The 19463-nt window shown below is 35.5% G+C and overlaps 1 protein-coding gene across 7 annotated transcripts in view; it reads left to right on the top strand.

Annotated features, from left to right (window-relative positions):
- LOC112055642 (RILP-like protein homolog) overlaps positions 1–14036 on the top strand; it is a 34497-nt gene extending 20461 nt beyond the window's left edge. For 2 of the 7 annotated variants that reach the window (XM_052882923.1, XM_052882924.1), the window contains exons 4-8: positions 1219–1293; positions 1904–2002; positions 2570–2748; positions 3390–3515; positions 7708–10472. In XM_052882923.1, coding sequence (XP_052738883.1) covers positions 1219–1293; positions 1904–2002; positions 2570–2748; positions 3390–3515; positions 7708–7822 — 594 coding nt within the window. In that variant the 3' untranslated portion in view covers positions 7823–10472. Of the gene's footprint in view, positions 1–1218; positions 1294–1903; positions 2003–2566; positions 2749–3389; positions 3516–7282; positions 7376–7707; positions 10473–11443 lie in introns of those variants that run through there. The other 5 variants (XM_024095831.2, XM_024095833.2, XM_024095834.2 and 2 more) reach the window with 4 other exon arrangements.
- Positions 14037–19463: the final 5427 nt, after the last annotated feature.

Here is a 19463-nt window from a genome sequence, read left to right as displayed (position 1 = left end):
AATAGAAATCACAAGACTCCATTTTATTATTTTCGAAAGAACTTCAGTCATATATTAACTTTACAATAGAAGCCATTATTGTAATTCGAACCATAATGACATGACGAAACAATTATCATAAAATTGGCTCAGTAGTTTAGACAACAAGATTATAAATAAATACATACAAGCTTGTGATAGCCCAGTGGATATGAGCTCTGCCTCCGATTCCGGAGGGTGTGGGTTCGAATCCGGTCCGGGGCATGCACCTCCAACTTTTCAGTTGTGTGCATTTTAAGAAATTAAATATCACGTGTCTCAATCGGTGAAGGAAAACATCGTGAGGAAACCTGCATACCAGATAATTATCTTAATTTTCTGCGTATGTGAAGTCTGCCAATCCGCATTGGGCCAGCGTGGTGGACTATTGGCCTAACCCCTCTCATTCTGAGAGGAGACTCGAGCTCAGCAGTGAGCCGAATATGGGTTGATGACGTATACATCTGGATTGCTAAAATAACCATTTTTGAGTACCAAAAGAAAGGATAATTGAATAAATATTAAATATATTATTGAGTAAATCTTGAAATTGTATTATTTTCCAATTTTTTACATGAAATCCAACGCCCAATTTACTTTCGTATCTACTAATCTGTTAAATTCCCTTTTGTTTCATGCGAAAATCTACACTCCAATCAATTACAAAGGATCAGACGATATCCCGGGCTTAAACGGGATAATAAGATCTTGAAAATTGTAATATAATTTTCCATTTTTTTTCACAAAGAAACCATGACCCAATTTTCTATTTGTCTGTTAATCTCGTTTGTGTTTCATGCGAAAATTCTCACTGTAATCAATTATATAGGATCAGATTATATGAGTACTGGCTTAAAGAGGGTGACCTTTTTTTATTATCGCCGAATAAGTACGGAATAAATTTTGATCGACATATCTAATCTGCTGCACTAATATATCTCTTTGTTCTTCAAACCTACATTTGTGTAACATCCCTTTGAGACTACGAATATATATCTTGTATAACAGTGTATATATTATCACATATATATTATATATTATGTGGTATATTACGTGAAAAATATTCATAATTATAATATGAATTAATTATGAGTTTAGTTTTAAAATTTTAATTGCATTTCTTTGGTTTACGAGTGCCGCACTCGTTATAGGTTGGAGTGGTATATTTTATTTAACATGGCCATTCTGGATGGTTTCCAGTTGACGAGTCAAGTGGAGAAATTGGCGCAGGTCAGCCGCGACCTCCGGCGGAAACATAAGCAGTTACAGAATCAGGTATTTCAATTTGTATAAAAACTTTCATTAGCGTATGTTTTGAAGGTTTAAGTTTTTATTTTGAAGTTGTATTAATTGATGTTGTGAATGCTAATGTGAGTTTATTTCCCGATTTTACTAATTAACATGAATAGTTGTAAAAAATCATAGATTTCAAGTAAGCCTACTTTATATACAAAATATTTATGAAAGGTCGAGTTTGGTGCTCTATGGTTCCAAAAGCATAATCTACTGAAATAGATAGATATATATGAGGAGTACTGTTTACCAAAAATGAGGGTATAAATCGCTAGTCATTTCACACTATTAATAATCATAATTGACTTGTTATTAAATAAATAAAAATAAATTTGATTAGTCAGCTTAAAACAATTAGATATAGTTTGTATATTTTGAATAATATTTAATAAAAGAACGATAAATAATTTAAAATAAAAAAGTTATGAAATGATATGCGTTTTCTACCCTCATTTCTTATTTGTTTGCTAGTAAACAGTACTCCTCGAGTATGGCTTTAGTATAGACTAGAAACTTAGCATTAGTTCTTTTTGAGTTTTCTCTTGTATTTTGGCATAAATTATAGATATATAATAAAAGTTTTTCTTTTCAGATGCGCCTCGTATGCGAGGAACGTACGGAGTTGAGCGCCATAGTGCATTCCCAACAGAGGGACATCACCGCGTTACAGCAGTCCGATGCAAATAACAAGGTAAGGTATAATATATATTTTAAGCTGCCGTTAAATATCATGTTTGTCATTAGTCTCAAGAGGACATACCTATTCCGGAATTAGATGGCCGCGATTAAGCATATTCTGGATTATAAGCAATAAGCATGCGATAAAAGTTTTAGTCCAATCAAATTGTTTCATGTTTGGTTGTTAACGTTACGAGGACTAACATATGTGATTTGCTTATTATGTTTTCGTTATATGATGAAAATATACTACAGAAAGAAATACCCATCTCAACATCGCTATCCTATAGATATCAGTGATCAGATTTATTATTATTATTATATTGACGGCCTGCGCGCTGGATTTACAAGACGGAGATCCTGGGTGCGATCCGATTGAGGTTTTTTTAACTGGCCCAGGTCTGGCTGGTGGGAGGTTTCGCCCGTGGCTAGTTACCAGCAGAGACGATTTAGCGTTCCGGTACGATGTCGTGTAGAAACCGAAAAGGAAGGGGAAAGGGGTGTGGCTTTCCATCCTCCTCCTAACAAGTTCCATTCAACAAAATCCATTAAAGCGTAAGGTAATAATTTGTTCCAGAAGTGCACTTCGTGCGGGGTGGCCATTCCCGAAGGCGGGGACGATGAGGATCAATCATTCAAACCTACATTCAGCGTGCGCGAAATGCGCGCCATACTGCACGAGCGGAACGAGTTGAAGTTCAAACTGAACCGCGCCGAGGAGCAGCTGCAGGCGTTGCAAGCTGAGCCTTTACCTGACAGGTGAGAGATAGACAGAGAACTTCATGAGCTAAACGGAGTCATCGTCATCATCATCGTTAACAGCCGATGGACGTCTGGACAAAGGCCTCTTGCATGGACTTCCAAACAACACTGTTTTGAGTCGCCAGCATCTAGCGGCTCCCTGCAACCCGCTTGATGTCCTCAGTCCACCTAGTGAGGGGTCGAACACGCTTTCCGGTGCGGGGCCGCCATTCCAGCACCTTGGGACCTCATCGGCTCTTCAAACTATGTGCACTACCCATTGCCACTTCAGCTTTGCAACTCGCCGAGCTATGTCGGTAACTTTGGTTCTTCTGCGGATCTCCTCATTTCTGACTCGATCACGCAGAGAAACTTTAAAGCTCGCTTCATCCGCCGTTGTGTGACTTTGAACTATTTTCTTAGGAGTTGAATGGTTTCCACAAAATCTGCCTTCGCGTTTGGGCTCTAGAGCGCCACCAAGGAACAAATCTTCCTCCCTTGCTTCACACTATCGGTTAAAAAGGAAAAACCGACCAATTGCGTGTCACTCGTGTTGTAGGTTTCTACGTCATGAATGCCAACTTAAAACATAGTTCGAAAAACGGCTTAACTGTAGTTAATATTCGAGAAGTGTTCTAGAACATAATATACCTTTCCAGTAGCTCAGATACATCGCCGTCAATGAGCACGGCGGCGGCTGAGGAGGACGAGGCGCCGGTGCAGGGCCCGCTCCCCGCCGAGCCGGACGACGCGCCGTGGAAGAGGAACAGTGGCATCAGGAAGTTGTGAGTATACATTTCTATATACTATATTAGTTATAACGGTTATGGTTGAAAACTCCATTTATGACTATTAGGGTCACTGCTCATTTGAGTCACTCGGCACCTGAGTAGTAAAGCTACACCAATTACAGTTTATATCTCATAGCAGACGCCTCGCACTTTACTTGCGTAGTTCTCGTTTCCGTGGGGATACGGACATAAAATATAGCCTATATGTTACTCAGTAAATATGTAGCTTTCTAATGGTGACAGTATTTCTAAAATCGATTGAGTAGTTTTTGAGTTTAATCGTAGCAAACTAACAACTTAACAGATGAAAAATCAAATCTTACCTCTGTAATATTTCGATTATTTTAGAATAATTAGATATTGACATAGACGTTTACCATATAGCATCACCATGTAACATCACGAGATGTTCGAGAACGAGCCGGGCCGGACCAGGCTTTGCAAGTCGGGTGCTAGTTGACTCCAATGAGCTATGACCTTAAGCTTCTACTTCTGGCGTATAATCAGATGTCAACTGTGCAAATTTGCGTAGTTAACTGTTTTTTTTCCATGTGTTATTTCATTCACATGAGCCTGTAAGCGTAACTTGTGGAAACGACAAATCTCATGAAGAAAAAAAGACATTGTCGACCAATAGCGGCGGAGTTGAAATAATGTTATCTTTTATCCCAACGCAATGAAAGACGACGATTTTTTCGATTGTGCCGCTCTTGGTTGACATTTGTCTTTCTCTCGTCTCGGGGTATATCGTGGTGTTCATGTTAAGCCTATATACCTGACAGTGATACTTACTGTACGCGGGCTTACGCCAGATGTGGATGTTCCCTTAATCACGCGCTACGGAAGTTAATAATGTAAATTGACTATCACACTTTTAGAGTATTTTAGTTTTAACTAATTTTTGATCAATTTGTACATTTTTTTATTGGTCTACTCATATTTGATTGGACGTGTTTCGACGCGAGTAGAACTGAGATTTATACTCTAGTTAACTAAAGTTCGAGACAGAGAGACAGTTTCTAGTAATTTATACTTTTTAGCCAACTTTTTCTAGTAGTCACAAAGATATAAATGCTATGAAAAAGTGCTATACGATTGGTATAGCACTTTTTCATAGCATTTATATACAATGGTACAGCATTTCTGAATAAAGTCTGTTCTCGTAAAATTGTATTTCACAAATTAATTGATATTTTAAAAATTCTAAAATTTAGGAGGACATATTACAATTTCCTCAAACGAGAATAAATACCTCCAACTCTCGTATAAAGCAAGGCATACACAACTGTGTTATAGAGGAGAAAAATAGCCAATTTTTTAACTTCCGTGGCACGTAAACGAATTTGCACTTTTTGTTTTTGGGTTTTTGCATGTCTCTGTTTGGTTATATATATAAATACATAGCTTAAGGTGTTGGATTCTTTAAATTTATATTAAAAAATACAGAATTTTAGTTACATATACAGCATACATGTACACACATAAAATAAGGTAATACATATTATTAATATTTATTACCTTATTTTGCGATGACTAACACTGAAATTCAATTTTAAACCTTGATTCGATCACGTAACAACTGTTTGTAAAGTTAACTGTTTCACGATTTTTTGACGTGACGAAAACGATGACGTTATGCGTGGTTCCCTCGCTCTAGGGTTGCCAACATTTTTACAGAAATAATGTATATTCTGGTCTATGAAGATTATTAAACAGTATTTTAGAAAAACGAACATTTTCTTTTGAAAAATGCAACCATTCCATCAGTATTTTCTTATGACGTTGACACGTTCAGCTATCGTCAGTAAACATACTTTACAGACAACCGATTTTTTTTTGATACTTTAATGATATAATATGGTCTCCAAAAGAAGACATTGTAAATTATCATCTTCAATCTTTAAGTCTTCCACAGTTATCGACAAACAAATATGCACATTTTAACCTTTTTTAATAATTTATAAAACACTTTAAAAAGGCCTAGAAGATAATTTGAGGTTTGTGGATCAACTATAAAATAAACAAATGGCATGAGTCATTATGTTTCTTCGGAGTTTGCTCGACAATGTGACTATTTTCAAGTCATTGATATTCTAATATTTATTTGTGATAATTATATTACTTCGTTCATTTAGAGTTTCTGCACACCACAGACTTTTTATCGGCAAATAGTGTGACCACATACTAAAATATTATATGCACGTGCAAATGTTACACTTGTAATCCTTGAACAAAAATTTGTTGGTCCACTTCATCATTAGAACATTGTGGATGATGAACTCGCTGTTCATCTGTAGGTTTAGCGTGCTTCACCGAGATATCTCGTGAAGAGATAAAGACATATTATCGACCAATAGTGGTGGAATCGAAAATATCGCTGTCCCTTTCGACGCGATGGGACGAAAGAAAGTTTTTTTTTTTAATTTAATTCTATCCTACTGGTAATATTTGCAGAGAATGTTGAATTAACTTTTATTGTGTTATTTCCAATATTTCGAGAGTATTTGATTGTCTGACATCTGGTAACTACGCTGAATTTTTAAGACTTTGTGTAAGGACGCTATTGGCTGATAAAAAATCGATAGTGTGTGGAAACTCTAAAAGATCGTATGTAATGTTAGCAAGAAGTAATTTTAAAATATGTAAATGTAATGGAAAGTACACTGTCAGTTGATGTAAATGGCAATGGCGAGGGCAAAACACAAGATTAGAAGAAGTCGATCGTGTGTGAGAGCTCTATAATTGTACAATAGAAAATTTTAATTTGAGTAATCTTTTGACAAAAAAGTACACAATCCGCTAACGTCAATTTATTTTTTGTCTGCATTTTGTACATTTCAAAACAATAGTAATATGTGAACTATTTCTGCGTACTGTTAGCATAATGCACACATATCAACAAATATATAAATATTTATTTATATACTTTAATATAATTTCTATATTGTGTAATATATTTATGTCCATACACTGTTGATATATTTCTTTTGTAGTATTACACACCGCTTAAAGTTGGTTCTGGTTCGTTTTTCTTAATTTTTTTAAAATATGTTTTTAAGTTAAATATTAAAATAACGCATGAATAGTTTACGTTGTATTTTTTTTTTTTGGCTTTATGTTTCAAAAGATGCTCAAAACTTTGTCGATTGTTTTTTTAGGTGCGTTATTGTTTAAATGTACGGAAAATGCGACCAGGGCCGAAAGAGATCTGTGGAACCATCGTAACACTAGCACGGAGCACGGATTGGCATGACAGTAAATACACCTTGTCAAACGCTTATCGCTTCACATTTCCAGTCCTCGTCTTTTTTTTTCTTTATTTTCTTTTTAATTGATTAATGATTATGATACTTGTGAATTTCGCTAACTCGATTTTTTTTTAATCCTCTCATTTCTTTTTGAATCATTTTTTTCATCATTTATCTGTACAATATTCATTTTGTTGTTGTTTTTGTTTTTTTTTTCTAATATTTCTAGCTTCGTGTTTATAGCGAGATTGAATTTTATATTTCTGTATAAAATATTGCTAGATGTTTCTAACGCTAATAAATTTGCAGTAAAAGTTTTAAATACGAGTAAATTGTTGAAAAAAATAAATTTTTGAAAATTTTCTTGATTTTGCTAAAAAAAAAATATAGTTACGTAAAATCAGTATAATATAAAGTTGAGTAAAAAGTGTTAGGTAAAATCTCGGATTTTCTTATTGTTTGTAATTTTGTTTTGTTATTTTGGTTCTCCTTCTCCCTCATATCGGTGGGTAGATTCTGGCTGGCGCTGACGTCACGCTCTGAAGGCCGCCGCTCGCCACCTCCGAGGATCTCTTTCGGCCCTTGGCACTGATGTGTGGAATAAAGGTATTATACACACCCATACGGAGGCATTAATGTCAAAAAATAGTTATATTAATAAGATCCATCTCGTATGGGAAACTAGTATTTATATTATTTAATAAATATATAGAAAATCGTCATATCGCTATCGTAATTTATAGTTGTTTACACTGATGATTCTATAAGAATTACATATTCAAGGATATTTTAATTAGATTTATTCAGTACATATACAGTTGAACATGACATTATTTTGTATTATTGAGAATCCCTCGAATTGTATATTACGATAGCGATATAATTTGTCGATTCCTGTTACGTAGAAGTCAGTACTGAGACAGTATGTCGGTCCGCAGTTTTCGCAAGCTCTTTGCTGAGTCTGATATCACCGTGGGGGGGTTTTCGCGCCGCCCGATGTCCGCGCACGGCAAGGGCGCCGCGCACGCCGGCCCCGCCTCCGCCCCCGCGTAGACACTCCGACCCGACGACCGCCCGACACACACACACGCCCCAACACTCGCAACACACCCAACACACCACACACAAAACACGCAGACGCTTCTCCGAAATACGGAGCACAAAACCGGAGCTCGATCTCCGACAGGAGCTTTTACAACTGAACTTGAGCAATCGGGACGTCGACAAATGGCTGGGCAGCAAATTCGATGAAAAGGAAGAGGACTACGAAGTCGACTTCAGGTTCGATCACGACATCCCGCTTCAGAGAACCATTTCTTTAGATCGAGGTATCGACATATTCAAATACTTGCAAACCCTTTCCGAGTCTTCGAATAGCAATAGTGATTTAGCTGTCTCGTTTTGGACGATAGGCTCCGACGACGGTTCGGGGCTGAGAGTCGAACAGAACAGAAGTTTCGACGATATCCCAGCTTCTCCGGTTAAAGCGAAAAGCAGGCACGTATCTGTCGATGTTACGAACTCGATGTTCGGTAACAGTTTGGCGTTTTCGGTCTTGAAGGAGAGTTACAAAGGGTTAGACGCCGAAGGTGGGCGCGTGACTCCGCAGATGAGGAAGTTGCAGAAGACGTTTTCGTTCAAAGGTTTCGACGAAAACAAGGAGTCCGCGAAGAATTCTGCTGAGAATTTGGCGACAGTTGAGACCGAGGTTGATTTAGAAGATGAAGATGAAAGTATTGATATGAGACAGCCACATATTTACAGAAGCATATCTTACGACGCTGATAATGAAAAAGTTGATGAAAGCAAAACTCCCAGACAAAGGAGACACGGCGTAACGACAAATTTGTGGCAAGAAAGTTATTCTAAAGGAAAAGAAAATACTTTCTTGCCAACACAAAATTTGGTTAACTTTAAAAGTTGCGACGATGTTTTCATTCAGGATAAACGAAAGGAGACTCCCGTCTCTGCTAGGCATCGTAGTTCTGTTGAAGCGGTAGACAAAGTTGTTAAGTTTACGTTTGTCGAGGATAAACAACTTAAATATCGAAGCCAAGCTTTAAGAAACATGCGTAAACTAAATAGAAACTTACATATGCGGTCAAAATCTGAATGCCGTGAACCAATTCTTCCTACCATTGTTATAACTGCAGATGATAGTTGTAATGAGGGCGATGTTGCCACCGTTGAAAATGATATTATACTAACGGAAACTTCCAATTCAGTAGAAATAGGTAGAAATTGTGATTGTAGTATTTGTAGCGGGAATGAAGGGGAACAGAAAATGTCGTTTTTGAGCAGGAACTTGAATAGATTGATTACGAGAATAGCCTCGTACAAAGAATACGGCAGAAAGTTGGCGTATTTCGATGAATACACAAATTTAAATGAAAATGAAATGTATAGTTGCTTTATGCATATTTTGAAATTGTTGCTCGGACTTTGGTTGCGTCATTTAGACCATAAACAACATAATTTGTGTGCTTAGATGTTACAAGTAAGTTTACTTATAGTTCTTGAAGTAAAAAAATCAAAATGGTGTTCTTTTTTTAAACGTGACTCTGAGCTTTAATTTTTTTTAACGCCTCCGACTTTTATTTTTCTTTTTATTAGAAAATCATTATTAAGAAAACAACTAGCAGTTCTTATTATTTTATATTTGTTTTTATAATCAAACTTTTTCTTAAAATTTTTACTTTTTGGTTTTGTTGGTTCTTCAAAATGGTTCTACTATATCAAACACATAGAGACGTGACCAATATATTGTTACAATGTTATTATAAGGCTGTGTATGTGTGAAACTCATGTATGAAGTGTGTGCTAAAGGCATATAATCGATAGTGTATAATGTAGAATGTAACTTACGGTGTAAGAGTATTTATTTTGTTTTGTTATGAAATGGTATGTACTGCAGGAAACCCTTAGTAAAACAAATCTTATATACAGGTGCATCAACGTAACCTGACTCACGCTCCTGGCACGCGAAGTAACTTTTAAAATAATGCATCAATGTTTCAACAGAATCCTTATTGAATACAGTATTAATTTCTTTAATACCTTAAATGTTTTAGTACCATTGTGTATTAGGTATCTGCGTGCCAAGATCGATGGCGAGAGGTTATAGTAAAATTGGTATAAGGGATAGTTTACACCTATATATCATGCTATATATTATATGTGTGTGTACCTAATTGTCATTTAGACTTTTATAAATGTTAGAATTGTGTTAAAAAAGGTTCTAGGTAATATACTTAACAGCATGTATTACGACGTTTGTAATATTATTTAGTATTGCAAAGAGAACATCGGTTTATAAACTATTATTTCATTGTTAACTATGATTTAAAAAATTGAATTTAATAGAAATAGTATGGAATACCAAATTTTAGGTACCCTAATTGTTTTACTTTACTCTCATAAAAAGTTCAAGTAAATATACGCATATATGCAGTGGTAGATAAATCGATGTTTCTCTCGGTAATCTGTGACGTTTTTAAATTTACGTTTAATGGTAATGGGCAATTACTGTGTTATACGTGCATATTATTATCGGAGCCGACAAAATTTCTATACGAAATTATAATTTTATTTGCAAATATTATCATTTCAATCGTTTAAAATTCAAAATTTGTATTCGTAGATTTTTGTAGCCATTTCTCTTCCAATGCATGTCTAGAAAGTGTATATACGAAATACGTAATCACACGAAAACGGCGTATTAAAACGTGCGAATAAAAAATCCATTAATTATATATAATCTGTAGTAAACTCAGCCTGCTCCAATATAGCATGCATGTGCCGTTTCATGCATATTTGCATGCTAACTAAGGCGCGGTTTACACACGCGGTGTTTTATTAGACAGCGTGTAAGACGTAACTTATCAATACTGGCCTAGAAAATAATAAATGCATACAGAAATAGATATTTTAGTAATGGATAGTGGACCCTCTGGTCCACCTAGTGTCAAACAACAATAAAATATTCGCTTATAACATTTCCCACGGCATGCAAGGATAACGTATACATAAGATCTTCCATACCAAAATACCTTTTTGACGTTAACTTACTTAACTCTACTTTTAGGGTGATATATACAGGATGCTCGGGAGTATTCCCCATAACTGGGATTATATTTTTTACCGAAAATAAATTAGAAATGTTTAAAGAACATGTGTTCTAAAATTAATATTTTCGGGGTAAATAATATTTCTTTTGTAAATTGATCTTGAAATATGTCCCTCATTATTTTGACGTAGCCAAGTTTTACGTATTTTAAAATGCAAGGATAGATAAAGGCGTGTGTTACTTGGAAAGTCAGAATTATTTGAATTACTTTGTATGAAAACAGTGTTTTTTTTAGTAAAAAAATAGTAAGTATGCAGTTCGGCTCCAATAGGTAGACTCGACAACACCTTGAAGTTATGGGAAATACTCCCGAGCAACCTGTATACAGACAGACATTTATACAAGAAAAGCCTCTGACCTTGTTTTGTCCCCATTACTATCTTTGAGCCCTAAGAAGAGCTTCCACGTAAGACATGTAGCGTAGACGCTTAATATCCTAGGGATTTTAATAAGGCTACATACAAAATCAGAAACTGTACCACTATATAAACCGCGCCTTTAGTAATTGTCTACTTTAATAAAAAAATATATAATGACTGTCTTTACAGATGGCTAACTTTGGTGTCCAATTGTACGTTCAAACGTTAAACAAGAACTAACAACTTCGACAACTATTATTATAATAATTAATAGCTATTCCTCTTCTTTAATGTAGGAAAATCACTTAAAAAGTACTGGTGTCAAACATGGGTATTTTATGTATAGATTTTTTCATTTATTTCAAAGCTTTTTTTATAATACAGGATGAGTTATGATTATGGAATAAGCAATTACCTATTTAACTAAATTCAAGCTTGAAGGTGAACATCTTATATCATCAATATTTATAAGATAATGGGGCCATACTGAAACCACCGAGAATTCCAGAATTCGATGCCCGCCCCTTGGGCTGTTTTAAAAATGGATTAATGGGAAAATCAAAATACTCAGATAAGGTTAAAAAAATGGCTATTGTTGTTTTTTTTTAAGCCGAAGTCTGTTGTATTGTCTGTTGTATTAAAGAGGGTGTAATTTTTTCACCGACTTCAAAAAAGGAGGAGGTTCTCAATTTGACGCGTATGTTTTTTTTTATGTTTGTAACCCCATAACTTCGTCATTTATCAACCAATTTTAAAAATTCTTTTTTTTTTGTTTAAAGAGTATACTTCCAGATTGGCCCCATTTCATTTTCATGTAAATCGGTTTAGTAGCATTGTGTTAAAATCAAAATAACTGAAATACGTCTTCAATTCAATTTTTATGTTAAAAAGATTCAATATCATTGGGATCGATTCCCGGCTGTGATAAATATATTTTTTAAGTTACTAACTCCTTCTCTGCATTCTTATAATACATCCTGTATATTTCAATATTGTTTTTACTGTTTTTAATATGTGATATTGTATAATATACGCATCATATAATAAATATTTAATTACGTTACACATGGCAGTCGAAGATAATTTTATCCATATATGTTCATTATGGCCTAATTAAGCGAATTGGGTGTTTTTAATTTTTTTTTTAATTGAATTACAGGGCAGATTCATACATACAGCTATTTATGTTATTACCAAATTTTGATTACAATGTGTTTTTAAAAAACATTTTTTTTTTTTAATCAACGACAATATGTGAAATAACTATCAATTTCTATAAGAAGTAAAGACTTAGATCGATTTCTTTAGGATAGTTTATAAATAAAGTGTAGAATGAAACGATTCAATTAATACCTACTAATAATAACGGTTAGATGGACTAGAACACTTCCGTAGAACACTAACAAATTTGTTATCGAATAACAATTTTTGATCGAAACTTTACATTTTCTTCCTAGATAATACTAGACCAACAATATGTTAAGACCGTTTTTATACGTGCCTCAATAACTAACGGTCTTTTACGCATATTCAATGTAGTACATATTTTGAATGTATCATTAATTAATGTTAGTTATATATATATTCGAGCGAAGTCGTTCGTTAGCATAAGAAAACTGTAACCATTCCTCATGCTTGTTTCATAGAGAGACCCCACAACTATTGTGCCAGAGGCGTGCCCTTTATAGATGCATAAATGCACTGCCTAACCTGAGAACTCAATACAAACCCATGTTGGGCCACAGGATACATAGTTGGACAAGGAATTTTCCAGTGCATACCCTAGTTAAAAACCTTATGCACGCCACTGCTATTGTGTAATGGAAAGCAAAAGTCGATTACACAAATCAAATGGAATGTTATGTACGTTCGTTCGGTAATTGCGGTGACTTAACTATGAAACTGGCGTTAAATATAATCACTTAATGTAATGACATAATCATCAGTGTCATTTTTGTTTGAAAATGCTAGTCAGTACTGTTCGGTACTAGATGTAAGATGTTCAATAAATTGAGGAATATCATGATAAACGGATGGTTTTATGGGTTTTCCATCATAAGTAGTGTTTGTACTGTCCTTGGCATTTTCCTCAAAAGTTCGCGCATGATAATAATTTTTTATTACCAAAAAAAAAAATAAGCGATCGACTGCGTTATAACCTGACTTATTCAAAGACGATTTTGGGGTTTCTACGTTGAAAGGCCAGTTCTTAACTGAGCTAATTTAATTAGAAAATATAATTTCCTAATTTGTCCCGAGTGTTTGAATTCAGATCTATGCAATCTCTATAACTATAGTAATATAACGTTTGCAATCATTGATGATAATGTGCCAATATGACTGTTCATCAATATGCAAATTTAAACTAAAATTCTAAAAATAGTTTTATCCCACTCTACAATGAATATTCTGAAAAGGATAGCACTACTTTTACTATGACTGTAAATTCAATATTGATATTGTTAATGAAGATTTGTCTTTAATGTGTCACTACCTTATGTATGTGTTTTTCGTAATATTCCTCTATTTATTATGAATATTTTTATCACATTTTGGGTTTTCGGGATCACTAAACAATTATTATATCTATATCATATATGTATTTTTTGTTAAAACACGTAATTTTCCCACTGTTCTATACTTCAAAAGTTTTATGGTAATCTTGTAGGATGTTAAAAATTCAAGACAATCTATTGGTAAGTACCTACCTACAAGTACATATAAAATTACGTTTATAAGTTGACTGTGTCAAAATAATTAAAAATATGTTTATAATAAGTTATATATGTGTTTTATTTTACTCTTGTCTGTGTATTAATTTTGTGGTCACTTTTCCATTAACAATGATTTATTTATAAATCAACATTAATTGTTGTTGTTTATTATTCTGTTTGTTGAAAGAACGTAATAGACGCTTAATATCAATAGAAACTTTCGGGAATCGAACCCAAGCCTCTGGTTATGATCAGGCATGTTGTGGATAGAGTCACAAAATTAAATATGTGCCAAAGTGCCCTTCCAACTAAACTACAGTCCCGTTACTGATAGTGCCAGCGTACTTGTTGTAAGATATTACGTATGTTTTTAACAGGCCATCAAACTTGTCAATAACATCTATTATGCCAAAGCCAAACTGGATGTGTAATGTTTATCAACAAATAAAAAAAACAAGGTAGAAACCGCAGGTCGTTCATACCTTATTTATTTTAAATTATCATTGTTTTTCTATAAAATGCCATTCAAAAGATATTTACTAAGTCTTAATATTTTTTTTATTTTTATTCTTTTCCTTTTTTTTTAATGTCTAAATTGTTCTAAGCTTAATAATCTTTATTGTCATTGTTTCAATAATAAAAACAATAAAATTATTATTTGGTGTAAAATTACTAGACTTTACCTCATTTTAATTTTGTTTGTTGATAAACATTCCACATCGAGTTTGGCTTTATACACCGCGCCATGAAGCAAGTCCCATCGACGCGGTGTCATTTGATAATGTTATGTAAATTTTAGTTCAGGTATTACCGCGGGACTACTTTAATGGCGCAGAGTCCAGTATAGATTTTTTTTTTAGGTACAAGTTAGCCCTTGACTACAATCTCACCTGATAGTAAGTGATGATGCAGTCTAAGATGGAAACGGGCTAACTTGTTAGGAGGAGGATGAAAATCCACATCTCTTTTCGGTTTCAATAGACATCGCACCGGAACGCTAAATCGCTTGGCGGTACGTCTTTGTCGGTAGGGTGGTAACTAGCCACGGCCAAAGCCTGCCACCAGCCAAAATGTATGTATGAATTTCGTCGCCATATTGAAATGAATGTCTCAAGAGGCCCTAAGGAAGTCACCCGTTAATGCTAACGTGACCGATCAATTTACACGGTCTAATTAATCTGGTCAGCGGTTGCGAGCAGCAATCAATGTCAAAGCCATCACTATTCGCGGTAAGTATCATGTTTTATTGATAAAACTACTGCCTTGTACGGTCTTTCACAGTGGCGGATTTTACCAACAGGCTAAGTAAGCTGGTGCCTGGCGGGGCAGATTCTAGGGGGCGGCTAATTTGGCCTAAGAAGTTTTGATTTGCAGAAATAAATATAACTATAGTTTGGCAAGTTCGTTCGTAACACTCCCGATGGTCCGCACTGGCCGGGGTGCGAGTAGCGTTGAATGAAGAACTCACGACTGATGCACCTCACTTCTCCGCATGCACGATTTCACGCCCGCGCAGTCTTCCTCCCGTCGCCCGCATATCATGGGAGTATCATCAACGCATTTGCTAAGCTAGTAGTGAAACTAAAACTGAAATATTTTAATCCTACTATAGGTACTAAAATATTCAAAGTTGCAATGTTATTGTTAGAAAAAATTTAAGTAACTTCATGGTCATGAAGTCTCAGTTCAAAAACATTACTTAAATTTTTGAAGAATATCGAATTTCAAAAGTAGGAACTAGGAGCGGCAAAAATTTAACAGCCTACTGGCGACAAATTTGTAATCCCACCACAGCCCTTCAATGTATTGTATGTCTATTGTCGTACCCACTCCTAGCCTAGTCTTTCCCGACTAGTTGGTGGGGAATGGGAATATTGGTCATATTTAAAAAGAATAAGATGCTTTAAAAAAATATGTTGCAGTTGGCACCTACAATCTGAATTCATAAATTCATAAAAAAATAATTCACCTGAAGGCAGGTTGCCGGGCATTTTAGGCCTGCTAAACTTATTATGTCGCAAGACACTCCTTGGAACATCCAGTGTTTGCGCCTTCGACCTGAGGTATATAGACCAAGTACGTATTACAAACGACCTTCACCCATCTGTTTATTGATTGGATGAAAAGTGTTTTATATCAAATTTAGTACGTTAAAAAACATATTGCGAGAATGTTGCCTCAAAACTTCTGGCTAAACTATCAACCTACTTGTAATATATTTCTTAACGTACTAAAGGAGATGGTCCATTTCAGGACCACTCTTGTTCGCCGTATCATTAAAATTCAAAAATTTCAATTTGTTAGATTTATTCACTTTAATAAATTTTAATAAAACAAGGTTTTTATTAAAATTTATTAAAGTGAATAAATCTAACTAAATAAAAAGAAATAAATAAAATAAAAACCCAAGTTTTTGAGATTTCAAGATGGCGCCCATAGAACAACTATGACATGACAATTGACAGCAAACGTCAAATCGATTACTGCATTGAAAACGTCATCTATCTGCCATTTTTACCCTTAATAATGTTGCATTTCTTGAAAGATAATGAATATTATTTCGAAAGAATTAAAGTAAATTCGTAGATTTGTATAATCAAAAATATCTTCTTTTATTTTCGCTAGGGTACAATGACTGATCCTGGGCTCCATACAATTTTGGACCATCTCCTTTGATATAATAACACTTTTCATCCAATAAACATATAGGTGAAGGTTATTTCTAACACGGATATTCTACTAATATTAGTGTGGTACTCGTATAGAGGCACTATAAAATTATTAATTTTCAGAGCAGACTCGAAGTGTGGCGCATACTTCCACATATTTATTTAAGTTAGACTTTACAAACGGCACAAGGTGATGTACCTATGGCAGGTGCGAAAATTCTAGTCCTACGATGACCCAGCGTAATCGTTAATGATCACAACTTTGTAGGAGCATTATTAGTCTTACGTAAAAAACTTGTGACTACGTGCTAGAGCTCATTAAATAGTAAAATATTGCGAAGTGGGTAATTCACTTAATGACACTACTTTAAAAGTTAAATACTCGTTAATTGTAGAGAGCAGATTCATACGAACAATGGAACATTTCTGCCCCACTGGGATTTCAATTGTCTATTCAAATAAACTGATACCAAGGTATCATAAATGATACATTGTTATGCTGAAAAAGAGGCTGTTAATAACACTGTTTTGTCTTTGACAGATTTGCACTTGCTTACGATTTCTATTTATTATAGCCGTAGTTAACGTAGTTAAAAAAAAATCTAAACAAAACTGTAATGATGCATTGACATAATATGTCTACTTACTTGTGTCTCAGTTTGCCATCCATAAAGGTAGGCGTCCACAGATCCGCATCGTACGGATCGCATCAAACGGATTTAAAATTACAAATCCGAAAATAATTCGACTCGACCAGGCTACTACGAGTAAGCCAAAGGTGCACACCTCGACATATCTCGAGACGAGAGAAACACAAAACATGTCGACCAATAGCGGAGGAATCGAAAGCACGTAGGTATAGCTCTCTTTCGTTGCGATAGTGCCCTATATAATTAGCGATTCGCTAATTCGCTGTTGGTCGACGTAATATAATAAGCGATTTTTCGCTTTTGGTCGACATAATATGATAAGCGATTTTTCGCTTTTGGTCGACATAATTTGTCTTAAGTACTCTCGCCTAGTATATCGTGAGCGTGACCCGTGAGTCGTGGTGCGCATTATAGGCCTACATAAATCTAGACTAATATTAAAGAGCCTCAAAAGCTCATCACCAAGGGGTGGTGCTTCGAACCCCGCCCCGCAGGGCTATTGTCGTACCCACTCCTAACTAATAGTCTTTCCCGACTAGTTAGAGGGGAATGGGAACGTTGGTCATATTTAAAAGATATGGCATAGGTATTTACTTTTATTTAAAAAAAATACGGTAAAGTTTATGGATAATCTCTATATCTACTGGACCGATATAGAAAATTCTTATTTCTATTTGAAATATTGTTTTGTAAATCGACTTCACAAGATGTACCTAATAAATATCATACGCTTTACCTTTAACTTCTCTTCTCAAGACACATAAGTAATGTAAAAAAAAATCATACAGTTTATCTTCACGCTTTTCAGAACAAGTCCATAGGTGTTCCGTGTCAGAAACACGAAGCGAGTAATATCTCGCTCGCTTCAGTTACACACCAATTAACGTCGACAAATTGATCGGGTGAATTATGTTAAGCCGGAATGCTTAACTGCCGATTAGGGGTCTTCATACATTTATCAACTTATGCATTACTAGCCGACGTACGATGGTTTTACCCGCGTAGTTCACGTTCCCGTACGGGGATAAAATATAGCCTATGACATTTACATATAACGCGCGGTGGATTTACAAGACGGAGGTCCTGGGTTCGATCCCCAGCTGGGCCAATTGAGGTTTTCTTAATTGGTCCAGGTCTGGCCGGTGGGAGGCTTCGGCCGTGGCTAGTTACCAATTACCATCCTACCGGCAAAGACGTACCGCCAAACGATTTATCGTTCCGGTACGATGCCGTGTAGAAACCGAAAAGTGTGTGTGTTTTCATCCTCCTCCTAACAAGTTAGCCCGCTTCCATCTTAGACTGCATCATCACTTACCGTCAGTCAGGTGAGATTGTAGTCAAGGGTTAACTTGTAAAGAATAAAATGTGTACACAACCACACCTCACTGATATCCCTCATTGCAACAGTGATTAACATTCTGGATCAGGCTATAAAATATTGCGGTTTTTCCCAAACAGTACAGATAGGCAACCAGCTGTTGGGATGATTTGCTAGGTAATTTAGATTCAATTTTGTGTGAAAAGACCCCGAACTTATCTCACTATAGGTACGCTTGTCATGTTCTAGCAACTCGTATGAAGCATGTATTGCTTAACCCTCATCAAAAATATCCGATCTTGTCAACTAGTAGTTTTTGTGTGTAAAGAAAGTTGGCGTTAAGTAGGTCACAACCTGCTGCGAACTCACGAAACCTGTCTTTGTAAAAAGTAGTCGGTATGTATAAGGCAGGTAGGTAAGCTAAATTCGGAAGTTATTAATCAATACCTATTATCCGATATGATAAATTGATCCATGTCAGTGTGTTTCCTGATTAACATTGGTAATCAGCGACTTATATAGATAAGTGATATTCGTAATTTTGAGAAAACAAAACTTGTCAGCAAGTTTTAATTTGTGGAGTGTGCCAATTTACCTACTCGTGTAATATTTTAGACGGCCTCCATGGCGCAGTGGTATGCGCGGTGGATTTAATGACGGAGGTCCTGGGTTCGATCCCTGGTTGGGCCGATTGAGGTTTTTTTAATTGGTCCAGGTCTAGCTGGTGGGAGACTTCGGCCGTGGCTAGTTACCACCCTACCGACAAAGACGTACCGCCAAGCAATTTAGCGTTCCGGTACGATGTCGTGTAGAAACCGAAAGGATTGTGGATTTTCATCTTCCTCCGAACAAGTTAGC

Source organism: Bicyclus anynana, chromosome 8 (genome assembly GCF_947172395.1).
Source record: "Bicyclus anynana chromosome 8, ilBicAnyn1.1, whole genome shotgun sequence".
Taxonomy (NCBI): Eukaryota; Metazoa; Arthropoda; class Insecta; order Lepidoptera; family Nymphalidae; genus Bicyclus; species Bicyclus anynana.
Note: the sequence above shows the minus strand (reverse complement) of the source record. Positions and strands in the feature narration are given on the sequence as shown.